The sequence below is a fragment of the Somniosus microcephalus genome, chromosome 3, assembly GCF_052327205.1.
Source record: "Somniosus microcephalus isolate GS21.2 chromosome 3, FLI_Smic_1.0, whole genome shotgun sequence".
NCBI lineage: Eukaryota > Metazoa > Chordata > Chondrichthyes > Squaliformes > Somniosidae > Somniosus > Somniosus microcephalus.
The window spans coordinates 196,790,726-196,808,035 of NC_140989.1; the positions used below are offsets into that span (position 1 = coordinate 196,790,726).

The window sequence follows — 17,310 nt, forward strand, 5'->3', positions numbered from 1 at the left end:
GCATGGGAATGCTGACGGTTTATCTCGCCTACCGTTGCCAACGGTAGAAGAGGCACCTACAGTGGACCCAGTGGAGATGTTCCACTCAACCATAGTAGAATGTCTACCAGTAACAAATTCTGCCACTGAAAAGGAAACGAGAAATGACCCGAGTCTACGATTTAACGGTGAAGGGATGGCCAGCACATGGCGAACCACTGTTGCCAGCATTCTCGCAAAGAAGAGAACAGCTGTCAGTGTGCCGAGGAACTTTGATGTGTGGATCCAGAGTGGTGATTCCACCCAAACTCCAGGATAAAGTGCTAAAGGAGCTTCACGAGGGGCATCTGGGTGGAGTGAAAATGAAGAACCTAGCCAGAGCATTTGTGTGGTGGCCAGGTATCGATGGAGACATCGAAGAAATGACCAAGAGCGGCCTAGGATGCCAGAAGGTCCAAAACGCCCCACCACAAGCCCCTCTACATCCATGGGAGTGGCCCTCATCTCCATGGCAAAGGGTACACATCGACTTTGCTGGTCCATTTATGGACTCAATGTTCTTAATCGCGGTTGATGCACACTCCAAGTGGCCGGAGGTAATAAAGATGTCCTCCACCACCACGGAAAAAACCTTCACAGTATTAAGGACCATATTTGCCAGGAATGGGCTGCCTGAACAGATCTGTTCTGATAATGGACCGCAATTTGTGTCCGAAGAATTCAGGAAGTTCTTAAAAAACAATGGGGTTAAGCACTACATGTCCGCCCCATACCATCCCGCCACCAATGGATTGGCTGAAAGGTTTGTCCAGACCTTCAAGGCCATAAAGGCCATGGGTAATGAAGACATAAATCTTCAGCATAAGGTAGATAACTTCTTGTTTGCATACAGGAATGCAACACATGTGGTTACAAACCAAACTCCCGCCATGATGTTCTTCAATAGAAGCCTAAGATGCCGGCTGGATTTGACCAAACCAAACATCAGAAGGGACGTGGAGAACCGGCAATTTCAAGGCATGAATGAAAGGCCAACTAGAACCTTCCAGATAGGTCAACAAGTTTTGGCCCGGGACTACCGTACCGAGAAATGGCAGCCTGGAACTATTTGCACACGACTAGGACTGCTGATGTATACCGTGGACATTGGAGAAAGCATAATAAGGCGCCATGCTGACCAGATCATAGAGTCACCCGAAAAGGGACAACCTACACCACAATTCTATACGCCTAATGATGAAGCAGAGATACCCATAGTATCTACCTCCGATCCGGTGATACTGGAACCAGATGAACCTGACACTGGCATTCAAGCCGAATCGACCTTGCCAAAAGAACCTACTACACCACCAAAAACTACTACACCACCGAGGCGTTATCCGGACCGAGTCAGGAAGCCTCCAGAGAGACTGACTTATAATTGATTAACTGCAGCAAATGTGTAGATTATTGTTCTTGTAATATGTTGATTAATGATTACTTAAAATGTTATGTACTGGTTGTCTAAAAGGGGAGGAATTGTGGTGTATGTGCCTTTAAGAGCCCCCTGTGTACTGTAATGCCGGTAATGGCCACTCGTGCTATATAAGCCTGTATAGTGTCTTGTATCTGTTAGTTCACCTCCAGACTTTGTTCAGTAAACACCTGTGAAACCAACTCCTGCATTCCGTGTCTCCATTAACACACGGATACAACAAAATTGTCCCGTGTGGCTGGCTTTTCTGCTGTGACCCAACAAAAGTGGGCTTTGTTTATTCAGAATTGGCTTGGTTCAATGCGCTTAGTGGCAAATGGGAGCCAAATTATTCAAATTTACTGACTGAAATAACTGGTGCAAAAGCTATTAACTGATTCATTATATTTTACAATAGTTATCCAATTTACAATTGGATTCAACCCTCTTCCTTCATTTTCAACTGCTCCCCCCAATCCGACAAGGAAGAGAAGTTATAATTGGGCTTTCTGATGTAAATGTCAGCCATGCCCCTTGTGGGCTTTTGGGAAAAAGACACAGACAGAAAGAGGGAAACGCAAACGGGGTGACACAGACTCGCATCACCTGTTCAGGAGGGTGCTTCTGGAAACTAATAAACCAGTATTTTGGGCAGATCTTAAGAGACAGAACTACCAGATAGTCTTGATGGCATTTCAGAGGCCAGGAAGATATACCTGGCCTGTTTAACATATGGCTGTGTTGCAAAGCTGAACTCTACAGGCCTTCTCAATAATTAACAGATAAATGTGCTAACTTGGCACAGCAACTTTACAATGACCAGTCTAGGGGCTATTCCAGAGTTACACAGTGAGAGCTGAGCCAGAAGAGAAAGCTCCCAGAATTGATCCTGTGACTTCAGCCATGGTGACAGTAGGGGTACTACAACTGGAACACCGCTGGGAGGAGGAAAAGGCCAATGACTCCTGATCGCTGTCCAGTGAGATCTGCTGGAAGTGTGCGTATGCGAGTACCAACGAGCTTGCATGCTTTTATACCAGATATGAAGAGGATCAGAATTGGCTGTGATACTTCTGCTGTCGAATAGCTCACTAACACTCATGGTCAAGCCCAACACAGACTCGCATGGGCACAGCACCAGAAACTACTGTCATCTGTGCAGCTGGAATCTAGCAAGGAGTCAACACCTCCAGAAGGAAAGAATGTGGCCATGGAAATAAATGAGAGAAAATAAAGAGCAGCCTAGAAATCAAATGAACAACCAAGAAGCTACACGAACGTCTGGAAGCCTATATCAGATATACCAATTAAAATCTGATTTAATACGGGCACAGACCAGTCTAATACCTTGCAATTAGGAGGGGGGGTGGAAGGCACAGTGAGACAAGATTACCTGTAAGGGAAGATACATAAGAATTAGATGAAATAAGAGAAAAGGGTAGAAAAAGAGGGTGCAGTATCATGAATAGTTTAAAATACAAGCACTGATGTTTCATTTACGACTTTGATCTAACTGACGTACAGTTCAATATTTTTGTGATGCAGTGTGCATCTGTTTGTTCTACATTTCAATAAAATACCAAGTATCAAAATAGTGGGATCCTGGTGCCAGTATACCTCCAATTGGTTATTAGTCAAACCTTTTCCTTAGCATAATCTCCTGAGTTACAGAGTTTGTTTAAAAAAAGTTTAACAATTGATTCAGTGCTGCATAATTCTAGACACACAGGTACCAGGTTTATACATGGTGCCAGAAATTCAAGACCAGTTCAGATGCTGTCCAGGAGACAATTATATCGTCAAGCCAGATGGCCAGAAACTCACCGACACGCCAAATTTCTATATATTCCTTCCAGAGGTCTTTGCATCACTACAAAGTGGTTTCTGCTTCACAGCACCACAAAAACAGTCACTTTATACAAGCTCAGAGTCATATCCCCTATATGATTTTGCGATACAGTGGTTAAGTGTCCCTCACAGAGACGGTCTCATTCCCCTTAGGTGTGACACCACATGGAGGACACATCACAGCATGTTGTTGAACCTCCTGGGCACTTTATATACTTGATGCAGAGTCTCTTAACATCAAGAAAGTGAATGAATGCTTCCATTCACACTCTGAAACCTTCAGAAATGTGCATGTGTGCAGTGTTCTTTCCTGACATTAGGGTGTGATCAGCAGCCAGGTATTAGAACAAGCATCTTATGGCTCTGAATCAGGCTTAAGATTGGTAGCACAGGGTAACCAAAGCCTTTGTTCTAAATACTGCAGCACTATCTAGTAACATGCTGATTAGATCTGGCCAATACAAGTCATGTTCTTTGAAGTTAAGCACTGTTGGCACAAATCAAAACACATTGCTAATGATCAGAAAACCAGAGAGACAAATTCAGTCATTAGGGAAGAGTACAGATTCAGCAATGATCAGTTTGTAGTGGCTAGGGCCTAGAAATTGGGTTGGGGCGCCAAAGTGGTGCAAACGTCGCCTGAGCGCAGGATTTAGCGCAGCGATCGGAGTAATACCGATCGCCAGAAATTCAGTTTCAGTGCCGCTCGAGGGACACGGGGCGAGGCTCGAGGCGCTCCGCGTCCCTCTTAGGGCGCTGAAACTGATTATCGCAGCGCAACGTGCCGCAGCGCCACACGCTGCGGCACGGCACGCTGCGGTACTGCAGGCCTTCCTCCCACTGTTAAGGGGGAGGTGCCTGCAACAGCGCGATCCCCGCTCGCAAGTGCCGGCAAATGAGCCCGGCACCAAGGAGAAGTGCCGGGCTCTCGGGAAACAGCCGGCAATGCCGCGGGGAGGGGGTTAGGAGGCCGGGGACGGAGGTGCTGGCAGGCGGCCGCCGAAAAAGCGGCCGCCCCGCACCTCCACCTTAACTTGCGCCGCTGCCGGCACAGTAAGGCCCCGTGAACCAGGCGCGGGTAGTGAACGGCGCAACTGTGGCGTTCGCTACCAAATACCGCGAACGGGGCACGAATGGGGCGCTGTGCACACCGATGACATCATCGGTGGCGGCGCAGCGCAAATGCCTAACGCCACCATTAGCGCCCCTACTGAATATCGCGGGAGACGCAGCCAGTGGCGCTACAGCCACTGACTGCCTCTTTAGGCGCTAACAGGTGGCGCTACTCACCCAATTTCTCCCCCTTAGTCTTTACGGCGCTGGCATGACTGCTGCCTAAAGAATAATCCTGCCTTCTGCCCGGCGAGTACATCACACGGTTGTGTGATTTGGGCACCAGTTAGGTAAGTTTAACTTTTAGTTGAAATCTCCAGCAGGGTATTCTTTTTAACCTGAAAAATATTTCTCTAAATGGTCAATCCTCCAGAGAGATGATAAAAATTACCTGCTTAGTCAGGGCAATAAAAGCCCGAGAAAGTTTCTGGTAATATCCTTCAACAGTTGCAGTCCCGTATTGCTGGCTGGTATTCCAACAGCAGACCATAAAATGCAGCTGTGGGGTGCTCACAAGGCCGTAGTCTACAACAGAGATAATCAGGTAACTTAATATTAACAGTTCAGCCACATGATCCCCGAGATTTCACCACAACACCAGAGGTCCCTGCCGAGTGAAATTAAACAGAGTACAATCTGATCCAAGTTGCTTGTTAGAATGGACATTAAAACACAATGGCCCGGAATTTGCGATCCATGATAACGATGAACTGCCAGCGTTTGCTGTCATTTCGCCTTTGAAGCTGACCACAACTTAAGGATTTAGTGCACACGCAGCCGAACACGGGAATCCTGCCGTTGCAGCCTGTCATTCACCGCCCCTTCACAGGCTGCGCTGTGCCCCCCCCCTCCACCGCACCCCCCCCCGCCCTTCAGCTCTTCCGCGGTAATTACACTGTTAAATACCCCATTAAAAATTAGACCCAAAGGGATTCGGTGTAACTGGGGTTTTAACAGCGTATTGACTGCTAAACAAAGATTATGGCCCTGAAAAACTAATTTTAATTTTGTGCAGTGTCAAATTTATCCACTTTAATAAAAATAAAAAATTTTAAGAAACTTTAAAAGAAATGTTACAGCAGCTCTTCACTGGGAATCCCTATTAACTTCCGTTGATTTCAATTGCACGTCAGAAAACCCGAAATCCTCACTCGAGAGATGGCAAGATCTTTGTGTGAAGCTTACTTCGGGGCCAACGCCTTCGCTGTACCGCTGACCGCAAATCCAGGCCGTTAGCAATATTCAGATAAAGCTTTTGAAAAGAGTGATTTGATTGGCTGAACCTCAAATGACAGCAGCTAGACCTGGTTGGGATACCCTCATCAAATTCTGACACATGTCAGGGTATCAAACACCTCCTTTAGTGTGTCAACATTGTGAGCCATCCACAAGTGTCTGCACCTTTTAATTAAGTCACTGTCCAGGATCAAAACCTAAACACAAGTTCAACATCCCAATCAACATACAAGCGTATACAATAGTCTTCATGTTCTGACACAATTAAATGCAGATTACAAGATCATTTTCAGAAGATACAGCTGTTAGCCTAACTTTGGCACATACCTTGGTAAGTTCCTCCTAAGGCACTCACGCCATCAATAACAGCCTGGGCAAGCTTTAGGCTACTGGGCCTGAAGGTGAAAGACATACAGAGCACAAAATTACAGGACCAAAACATCCACACACATACACACACACAAACAGAAATGTTGTTTGTTATACAGGTAAATGGTATTCATAACACCCAGCGGGACCATGTGTTGTGTGCGTGTGCTGACCATTTAAAGCTTCTTAGAGCTCACCTCATGATTAAGTTGCACAATCAGCCGTAAAATGTAAATTAATTGTTCACAGAATAATGCATTGTCAGAGGTGAATTCATTACAAGTCCAACCCAGGGTCGGATTCTTCAGTCATACAAACTCAAAGCCAAAAAAATAGCACAGTTCATGCAGGTACATAATTCACACTCTGACCGTATGTTACTTTACAATACATGGAGGTTACTTTGCTTCAGTTCAACAAATACCGCTCCATAATTGGATCAGCACACAATGAGACAGCCACTAGCAAAGTCACAACTACATCTACACATGCTAACATAGCATTCACAGAAATCACAGAAACCCCACAGTGCAGATAGAGGCCATTTCGGCCCATCGAGCCTGCACCCACACATATCCCACCCGATCCCCGTAACCCCTACACCAACACATATCCCACCCTATCCCCGTAACCCCACGTATTTAATCCCCCTAACACTAAGGGTCAATTTATCATAGCCAATCAACCTAACCCGCACATCTTTGGACTTCAGTTTAGACAATTAACCAGGCAATCTGCATCCTTATCTCAAAATACGTGAATTGTTTTCACACCTGTCGGCAGTGCATTGCACTGCTTGGCCCTCGTATGTCCATGTTTTTCTTTATTACCAATAATTTGTACACTTGTACCCTCAACTCACTTCAATGTGCCCAGGTTTAAGTTTTGGGAAATAGTGCTTTAAGCTTTAAATAAAACAAAATCAACAGGCTGGAACATGTTAAAAGGCTGGAAACAAAGGAGCTGCTTCATCTGACTATCCGTTCTAATAATGGAGTAGATTGTAAAAGGTGTGCTGCACTGCGGGACTTTCTGCTGACAGCAGGTGTCATGGCAAATGCACAGAATGCTGTCATTAAACCATGCAATTTGAGTGGGAGTGTTTTTATTACACTGCACATTACAGGGACCAGCAAATCTCTCACCCACTGTAAGTCAGATATAGATATTATTAAAGAGTATGTTGCAATTAATGGACCAACGATGAGGAGTTCAGGTGATGTCACTGAGCGCAAGAACAAGGGCGAAAGACTTCAGCTTACAGAATTTTTCTTTAAAAATTTACCAAATATTGAGGAAAAAATCATTTATTTTATATATTATTACAACAGTGACTATACCTCAAATGTACTGCACTGGCTGTGAAGCACTGTGGGATGTCCCAAGGTCATGAGAGGCGCTATAGAAAAGCAAGTCCTTTTCTTTAAAGAATTGAAATAAATACTTTGTTTATTTGAAAGGATATACAGTACATGGTATGAACAGTCCTGTATTCTGCCATCTGATCTCATGATATTGGGGAGAATTTACATTGAAAGGAGTCTCATACACTACTTTAAAAAAAACTAATAGGGAAAGCAAGGGTTTAAAATCAGCAGGAAACTGAGGCTTTTAATACATATTGAATACGCTAAAAACCTGGAGACAGGTACTAGAGAAAAATCCAACCTTCAAAACTAAAGACTGAAATTACTTTAAAAAGTTAGCCTTTTTTTAACTACTTTATATGAAAATATCTCCACTTCGGTCAGCCTTTAAAATGTATAAATAGACTTCCTAGAATTAGTGTTTGACACTAAAATCACACACTGCTTAATGGTCCAAAATACAGCTATATAGAGAGAGACTTGGCTACCTTCTCCATCTGCACAGGCTGGCCCAGAACTTCAGGTCTCCACGGGTGAGTACGCACGGGGTACTCACCTGTAGGCCCAATGGAAGTGCCGGTTTCCTGCATGCGTGGGAAACCGGCACTTCCGTTCCCCTGAACGAAGGGATTCAGAGTTCGAACGCGTGCGCAGGAGAGGCAGCGCGTGCGCATCGAACTTATGTTTTTTTTGCAGGTTTTCCCGGGAGGGTAAATCTCCAGAAGTTACACATTTAAAAAGCAGTCGCAAGGCCTGCTTTTTACAAGGTAAGTGGTGAATTAATTAAAATTAAAACATTTTTCCCACAGGTTTATTATTTTTAAATACTCTAAAGAAAGGTAAGTTTATTTTTTTTAAATACTCTAAAGAAAGGTAAGTTTATTTTTAGCCCCGTTAGAAAATAAAATTAATTTTTTCAAAAATTTAAATTATTGTTTAAAATAGTTATTTCATGTAATTTATAGTTTATTTAAAAAATGTGATTAAAAAAAAATTATTTGAAGATTTTGTGATGTTTTGGGGCTCGTAGTATTTATAGGTTTGACAGCACTTCCTGTCAAACTTATGAATACATAGATACATAGATACATAGAAGATAGGAGCAGGAGTAGGCCATTCGGCCCTTCGTGCCTGCTCCGCCATTCGATGAGATCATGGCTGATCCTTTAATTCAGTATCCCGTCCCCGCCTTCTCTCCGTAACCCTTAACCCCTTTTGCCCGTAGAAATATATCTAATTCCCTCTTAAATATATTTAATGAGCTGGCGTACACTGCCCTCTGTGGCAATGAGTTCCACAGGTTCACCACTCTCTGAGTGAAGAAATTCCCCCTCATCTCTGTCCTAAATGGTTTAGCCCTTATCCTTAAATTATGTCCTCTAGTTCTGTTTTCACCCGCCAAGGGAAACATTCCTTCTGCATCCAGTCTGTCTAGACCTGTCAGAATTTTATACACTTCTATGAGGTCCCCTCTCAATCTTCTAAACTCCAGTGTGTACATCCCTAAACTACATAGTCTCTCCTCATAGGTCATTCCCGCCATTCCTGGTATCAGCCTGGTGAATCGCCGCTGCACCCCCTCCATGGCAAGAACATCCTTCCTCAGATGAGGCGACCAAAACTGTACACATTCCCTGCTCCGATTGGCTCCCCATGGCCCACGTGATCCCAGGGGACGCATCGAACTAACTGCGCCCCTGGGATACGCAAGCACTGCACGCCGGCAGTTGGAGCAGGCCCAGGATCGGAATCCCACGCGGGCCCACAGCACAACGGCCGGCGCGCAAGGTAAGTGCAGGTCGGGGGCTTGCACCCGTGGTAAGCCCCCGACCCGAATTTCTGGGCCATTACATTTAGTTAATCGGTGGCTGGGGGGGGGGGCAATTGCTTTCACTGGCATGTGTGACTGGCATGTTTCAGTGAATGCAGAGCTATAGCTATTAACATACCACATGCCATATCAACTTGTCAGGATTCTCTAACCACCCCCCCCCCCTTTCTCCTGAAAGTAAGGTACAGTTACACAGATATCGGGAGACCTCCAATATTCCATCTAAGCAGCCATCCCTCATATGTTAGCTTACACGATAAGCACTGGCAAACCAGCCAAAGAGAGCACCAGAACAAACCCCAATCCCGTCCTCATCCAACATCAACACAAGCAGGGTTTTCCAGAAAAAGTAATGACCCCATTCTTGATCAACGCCAACTGATTTCCCCACCTGGGGTCCTGCTACCCCATCAGTATAGAACATGGGACCTTCTATATCTTTTAGGGATCAGTCCCACACCCATTTACCCACAATTTGGGGGAAAAGCTCATGATTACAGTTACATTGAATTGGTATCAGTAGCACTATTGATATAGAAAGACATCAGAAAGCCAACGGGTGAGACTGAATTGGATAAAGTTTAACATCTATTAAATGTACTGGACTATCCTATTCCGTGGCCCCTCAGTGACAACTTTTATTTGTGATTATGAATATTTTAACAAATTGAATCATTGGTGAGAAAAAGTTATTCAGCACATCCACCTCATTCCTGTGTTTCAACTTAGCCTGGCATCCAAAGGCATCTTGAATTCCCCGGTCTTTGATTCTACTAGCTTACCTGCTTATTCCAAATATTTATCACTAGTTGAGTAAAGATATTTTTTTCAAGGCATGCTTTAAATGTTGTATTTCACCAATTTAAACTTACATTCTCTTGTTTTACTGATCTGGCTGTCCTTAAAGTGATATTCTGGGTTCACCTTCTGTGCCCACTTAATATCTTTAAGATTATGAAAGGGTTTGATAAGGCAGACAGATAAACTGTTTCCACTTGTAAGGGAGTCCAAAGACTAGGGGCCATAAATATATGGGGAATTATGGAGGAAATGTCTTTATCCAGAGAGTGGTGAGAATGTGGAACTCGCTACCATAGGGAGTAGGTGAGGAGAATAGCATTGATGCATTTAAGGGAAAGTTAGATAAACACATTCAGGAGAAAGGAATAGTTAATAGGAATAGAAATAAGAAAGGTTAGAAGGGAGTGGGGAGGAAGCTCGTGTGGAGCATAAACATCAGGATGGATCACAATTCAGCCAAATGGCCTGTTTCTATGCTGTACATTCTATGCAATTCTATGTCACATCTTAAGCTTCATTCTAGACTGTATAGCTTAGGATTCGCTAATCTTTCCCAGTAGCTTTTACACAAGATAATTCTTATCACTCTTTACTGTCCCTTTTCCAGTACATGTATGTGTCCTTTTTAATTATGGTAAGCAAAATTACACACTGTATTCAAAATGAAGGGTTTGTGTAGAATAAATAAAGAGAAACTGTTTCTAAGGGTCGATAACGAGCGGACACAGATTTAAGGTGATTGGCAAAAGAACCAGAGGCAACATGAGGAGAAACCTTTTTATACAACGAGTGGTTAGGATTTGGAATGCACTGCCTGATAGGGTGGAGGCAGATTCAATCATAACCTTCAAAAGAGAATTGGATAAATATTTGAAGGAGAAAAAATTGCAGGGATATGGGGAAAGAGCGGGGGGAGTGGGATTAACTGGCTTGCTCTTCGAAAGAGCCGGCGCAGCCTCGATGGGCTGAATGGCCTCCTTCTGTTCTGTACTATTCTATGATTCCCAAGGCCCTTTCAAATTTTCCCTGTGCTAAACCTAGTCCCTTCAAGGAATATGAAAGGAAATAGTAAAGTATTCTACAGACACATAAATAACAAAATAAAAACCAGGATAGGGATAGGGCGACTAAAGGATGCACAAGATAAACTCACAGGTAATGAGAGTGGAATGGCAGAAATATTAAATAGTTACTTTGCCTCAGTATTTACCAGGGAGACTAACAAGGTGGGCATGACATTAGAAGAGAACAAAAATGACACGAGGACATTTAAGATAGAAAGGGGGGAGATAGTTGATAAACTAATCAAACTTGAGAGGATAAAACCCCTGGTCCAGTTGGATTGCATCCACGCATATTAAAAGGAATTAGGGAAGAGATAGCAAAGGCGCTATTACACATATATAAAAATTTATTAGAAATGGCAATAATGCCAGAGGACTGGGGGATAAGTAATGTGATTCCGATATTTAAAAAGAACAAGTCCAGGGAACTATAGACCAGTTAGCTTAATATTGGTGGTAGGAAAGATAATGGAATCTTTACTCAAAGATGTTACAGAAAAACATCTGGAAACTGAAAATCTAAGAGTAGTTATCACAGATGCTTGACCAACCTTATTGAATTCTTTGAAGTAAGAGAAAGAGTGGACAACGATAATGCTGTAGATGCAATATATTTGGATTTTCAAAAGGCCTTCAATAAGGTACCGCATAATAGAATCATGACTACGGTCTGAGCATGTGGAGTTGGGGGACAGGTAGCAGAATGGAGAGCAAGCTGGCTACAAAACAGAAAAGAGAGAGAAAAGGGTAGCTACTCAGACTGGCAAAAGGTGGGAAGTGGTTTTCCACAGAGATCGGTGCTAGGACCACTGCTTTTCACAATTTACATTAACGATTTGGGCTCTGCAATCAGAAGTACAATTTCAAAAGTTGTAGACAACACCATTGGCTGACAAATTGGAAGAATGCCACAAAATACAAGACAACTTTAATAGACTTGCAGAATGGGCGTGTAATTGGCAAATTAATTTCAATATAGGTAAGTGTGTGTGGTGCATTTGGTAGGAAGAATAAAGAGGTTACATACTCCTCGGAGAATAAGAGTCTAACTGGGGTAGAGGAGCAAAGGGATCTAGGGGTACAGATTCACAAATCAATAACATTGCGACACAGGTGAATAAGCCCATGACAAAACAAACAAAGCACTGGGGTTCATTGCAAGAGGGATAGAATTGAAAAGCAGAGAAGTTGTGTTAAACTTGTTTAGAACATTGGTTAGACCACTGTGCCGTGCAGAGCTCTGGTCTCCATATTATAAAAAGGATCAAGTGCCAAGGGATCGTTTACATCCACCTGAGAGAGCAGACGGGGCCTCGGTTTAACATCTCATCCGAAAGACGGCATCTCCGACAGTGCAGCACTCCCTCAGCACTGCACTGGAGTGTCAGCCTAGCTTTATGTGTTCAAGTCCCTGAACCCACAACCTTCTGACTCAGAGGCAAGTGTGCTACCAACTGAGCCACGGCTGACAATGTAGAGGCACCGGTAAAGAGGTTCAACAGGGTAGACAAAGAAAATGTTTCCACTTGTGGGGGAGTCCAAAACTAGAGGTCATAAACATAAGATAGTCACTAATAAATCCAATAAGTAATTCAGGAGCAACTTCTTTACCCAGAAAGTGGTAATAATGTGAACCCGCTACCACAGGGAGTAGTTGAGGTGAATAGCACAAATGCATTTAAGAGGAAGCTAGATAAACACATGAGGGAGACAGGAATAGAAGGATATGCTGATGGGGTCAGATGAAGAGGGGGCGGAGGAGGCTTGTGGGGACCAGAAACACCGGCACAGACCTGTTGGGCTGAATGGCCTGTTTTTGTGCCATAGACTCAATGTAACTCAATATGTACTTATGTTGCCATATGCAATATTTGAAGTTGTCAGTATTGCATTTTATTTTCTATTAACCCGCCCACAAATCCAAATCGTTGTGCAAAACCATAACTGTATTTCTTGTTCCCACTGCACTCACTATTCTAGTCCCGCCTGCAAAAGTCAAGGAGATTTGGCAAGCTGGACCTTCCTTTCCTAGATCCACGCTATTACTTATTAAGCTGTTACATAAAGTTGTCCACTATTTACATAAACAATTTCGACTCAGGAATCGGAAGTACAATTTCAAAATTTGCGCATAATGGGCACTTTACACACATTATGTTGGAAAGTCCTTTGATCCCTGCCTATCTGTGAACAGAGGGAGATAAAGAAAGAGAAACAGGGACACAAGGAGGCTCTAAGAAACAGGAAGCGTGCATAGGCAATCGAGTTTGTTAATGGGAAAGCTGCAAGGGTTCTTCCTGAGGCAAAAAGGTTAGAAATGCTGGAGAATAGTTAGAAGCCATCTTGTTTAAATCAGGTAAGGCAATCGACTGAGAATGGGCTAGCGTGGCATGTTCTTTATTTGGACTTATTATGCAATGGAATGAAGACTGGTCATAATGGCTATTCTGTATGTTCACTTAACGATGAGATTAAGTAGCTCAATGATTCACACCTGGCTGCATCTCACCAAGTGTTTGCTCAGTCTGCCTTTCCAAGGATTGAAGAAGTACATGTTTGAATATCTGGTTCAGGTCACAGGGATTACTATTGTTAATATTTTGAATTTGGTAAACTCCCTGTTTCAGTGGTGAAATAGGACAACACTATGAATTAAATATTTAAATTCTAATTCAGGGAATTTTCAAGGGGATGAGCAGCCACCACGACGAAGTAACGGGAAGCTCACATAAATAGCCATTATTAAAGTCCCTTTCTTGCTTAAGATCTTGTAATAATCCGGTTTCTTAAAAAAAGTTACTCTACAATTCCAGCAATATCTATATCACAGAACTATAACCCATACCGTGTGTCTCTGCCAAGAAATACCCGAGCCACTTCCTGCAGGCTCACAGACTCTTTCTGAACGATATTGGTTAAGACAGATTTCAGACCCTGTTCTTCTGCATTTGCTAAGTGTGTGGCATATGCTTCCCATGCAGGTGCAAGCATCTCTCCTCGAGGATCAACCAATTTCACTCCATTGTCTTCCTGTAATGGAAAGCAAACATTTATGATAGCGCCGTACAAGCTAGGACTCTAGGTGCTCTGTAGAGATGCTGACTAAAACTGCTCTACACCTTTGCAGACTATCTTTCTCATTTCCTGAACCAATGCGGTCACTTGGCTGACTATGAGAACTGGGCCCATTGCTGCAGTCAACAGCGCACAAATGGGTGACATACACCTGCTGCTCGTTCAAAATCACATTTTTACTACGTGAGAGACATAGTCCTGCTTCAATACAAACTCACTTTCTCACTAATCAAAGTAGAGCGTACCCATACAGTAAAACCACTTTGCAACCATTACAGCAGTAATACAGTTTCATTCTCCCCGAGCAGTAGGTGCAAACTTGATCCCATTAGTGGGAAACTGATTCTCTCTAACCCGTAGGGAGACACGAGAAACGTAAACAAAAGAAATATAATAAGTTCTAACTTTGAATCCAAGTCTGTGATGAGTTAAGAGTCATATAGTTATACAGCACAGATAGAGGCCCTTCGGCCCATCGTGTCCGCGCCGGCCATCAAGCCCCGTCTATTCTAATCCCATTTTCCAGCACTTGGTCCGTAACCTTGAATGCTATGGCATTTCAAGTGCTCATCTACAGTAAATGCTTCTTGAATGTTGTGCGGGTTCCTGCCTCTACCACCCTTTCAGGCAGTGAGTTCCAGATTCCAACCACCCTCTGGGTGAAAAAGTTTTTCCTCAAATCCCCTCTAAACCTCCTGCCCCTTACCTTGAAACTATGCCCCCTGGTTATTGACCCCTCTACTAAGGGGAAAAGTTCCTTTCTATGGACCCTATCCATGCCCCTCATAGTTTTGTACACCTCAATCAGGTCCCCCCTCAGCCTTCTCTGCTCTAAGGAAAACAACCCCAGCCTGTCCAGTCTCTCTTCATAGCTGAAGCGCTCCAGCCCAGGTAACGTCCTGGTGAATCTCCTCTGCACCCTCTCCATTGCAATCACATCCTTCCTATAGTGTGGCGACCAGAACTGTACACAGTATTCCAGCTGTGGCCTAACTAGCATTTTGTACAGCTCCACCATAACCTCCCTGCTCTTATATTCTATGCCTCGGCTAATGAAAGCAAGTATCCCATATGCCTTTTTAACCACCTTATCTACCTGTCCTGCTGCCTTCAGGGATCTATGTACATGCACACCAAGGTTTCTCTGATCCTCTGTCCTTCCTAGGGTCCTACATTCATTGTGTATTCCCTTGCCTTGTTAGTCCTCCCAAAATGCATCACCTCACACTTTTCAGGGTTAAATTCCATTTGCCACTGTTCTGCCCATCTAACCAACCCGTCTATATCGTCCTGTAGCCTGAGGTTTCCCTCCTAGCTATTTACCACTCTACCAATTTTCGTGTCATCTGCGAACTTACTGATCATACCTCCTACATTCATATCTAAATCATTAATGTAGACTACAAACCGGCAGGACAGACCCACCAGAGGTGGTGGCACCGTGGTATACAGTCGGGAGGGAGTAGCCCTGGGAGTCAAGATTGACTCAGGACCCCATGAGGTCTCATGGCATCAAGTCAAACATGGGCAAGGAAACCTCCTGCTAATTACCACCTACCGCCCCCCCTCGGCTGATGAATCAGTACTCCTTCATGTTGAACACCAATTGGAAGAAGCACTGAGAGTAGCAAGGGCACAAAATGTCCTCTGGGTGGGGGACTTCAATGTCCATCACCAAGAGTGGCTCGGTAGCACCACAACTGACCGAGCTGGCCAAGTCCTAAAGGACATAGCTGCCAGACTGGGTCTGCGACAGGTGGTGAGGGAACCAACAAGAGGGAAAAACCTACTTGATCTCGTCCTCACCAATCTACCTGTTGCAGATGCATCTGTCCATGACAGCATTGGTGGAAGTGACCACCACACAGTCCTTGTGGAGACGAAGTCCCGTCTTCATGTTGAGGATACCCTCCACCGTGTTGTGTGGCACTACCACCGTGCTAAATGGGACAGATTTCGAACAGATCTGGCAACTCAAAACTGGGCATCCATGAGGCGCTGTGGGCCATCAGCAGCAGCAGAATTGTATTCAACCACAATCTGTAACCTCATGGCCCGGCATATCCCTCACTCTACCATTACCATCAAGCCGGGAGATCAACCCTGGTTTAACGAAGAGTGCAGGAGAGCATGCCGGGAACAGCACCAGGCATACCGAAAAATGAGGTGTCAACCTGGTGAGGCTACAACACAGGACTACTTGCATGCCAAACAATGGAAGCAACATGCGATAGACAGAGCTAAGCGATCTCACAACCATCGGATCAAATCAAAGCTCTGCAGTCCTGCCACATCCAGTCGTGAGTGGTGGTGGACAATTAAACAGTTAACAGGAGGAGGAGGCTCCAAAAATATCCCCATCCTCAATGATGGTGGAGCCCAGCACGTGAGTGCAAAAGACAAGGCTGAAGCATTTGCAACTATCTTCAGCCAGAAGTGCCGAGTGGATGATCCATCTCGGCCTCCTCCTGAGGTCCCCAGCATCACAGATGCCAGTCTTCAGCCCATTCAATTCACTCCACGTGATGTCAAGAAACGGCTGAAGACACTGGATACTGCAAAGGCTATGGGCCCTGAAAACATTCCGGCAATAGTACTGAAGACTTGTGCTCCAGAACTAGCTGCGCCCCTAGCCAAGCTGTTCCAGTACAGCTATAACATTGGCATCTACCCGGCAATGTGGAAAATTGCCCAAGTATGTCCTGTCTAATCCGACTCGGCCAATTACTGTCCCATCAGTCTACTGTCAATCATCAGCAAAGTGATGGAAGGTGTCGTTGACAGTGCTATCAAGTGGCACTTACTCAGCAATAACCTGCTAACTGACGCCCAGTTTGGGTTCCGCCGGGGCCACTCAGCTCCTGACCTCATTACAGCCTTGGTCCAAACATGGACAAAAGAGCTGAACTCAAGAGGTGAGGTGAGAGTGACTGCCCTTGACATCAAGGCAGCATTTGATCGAGTGTGGCATCAAGGAGCCCTAGCAAAACTGAAGTCAATGGGAAAACTCTCCATTGGTTGGAATCATACCTAGCACAAAGGAAGTTGGCTGTGGTTGTTGGAGGTCATTCATCTCAATCACATGACATCACTGCAGGAGTTCCTCAGGGCAGTGTCCTAGGCCCAACCATCTTCAGCTGTTTCATCAATGACCTTCCCTCCATCATAAGGTCA

General features: G+C 44.4%; 1 protein-coding gene across 4 annotated transcripts in view; it reads right to left on the reverse strand.

Annotated features, from left to right (window-relative positions):
* pgm3 (phosphoglucomutase 3) overlaps positions 1–17,310 on the reverse strand; it is a 206,427-nt gene that overhangs the window by 131,970 nt on the left and 57,147 nt on the right. For all 4 annotated transcript variants that reach the window (XM_085982099.1, XM_085982101.1, XM_085982100.1 and 1 more), the window contains exons 2-4: positions 13,907–14,091; positions 5,957–6,024; positions 4,785–4,918 (exon numbers count right to left, since the gene is read on the reverse strand). In XM_085982099.1, coding sequence (XP_085838225.1) covers positions 4,785–4,918; positions 5,957–6,024; positions 13,907–14,091 — 387 coding nt within the window. The remainder of the gene's footprint in view (positions 1–4,784; positions 4,919–5,956; positions 6,025–13,906; positions 14,092–17,310) is intronic.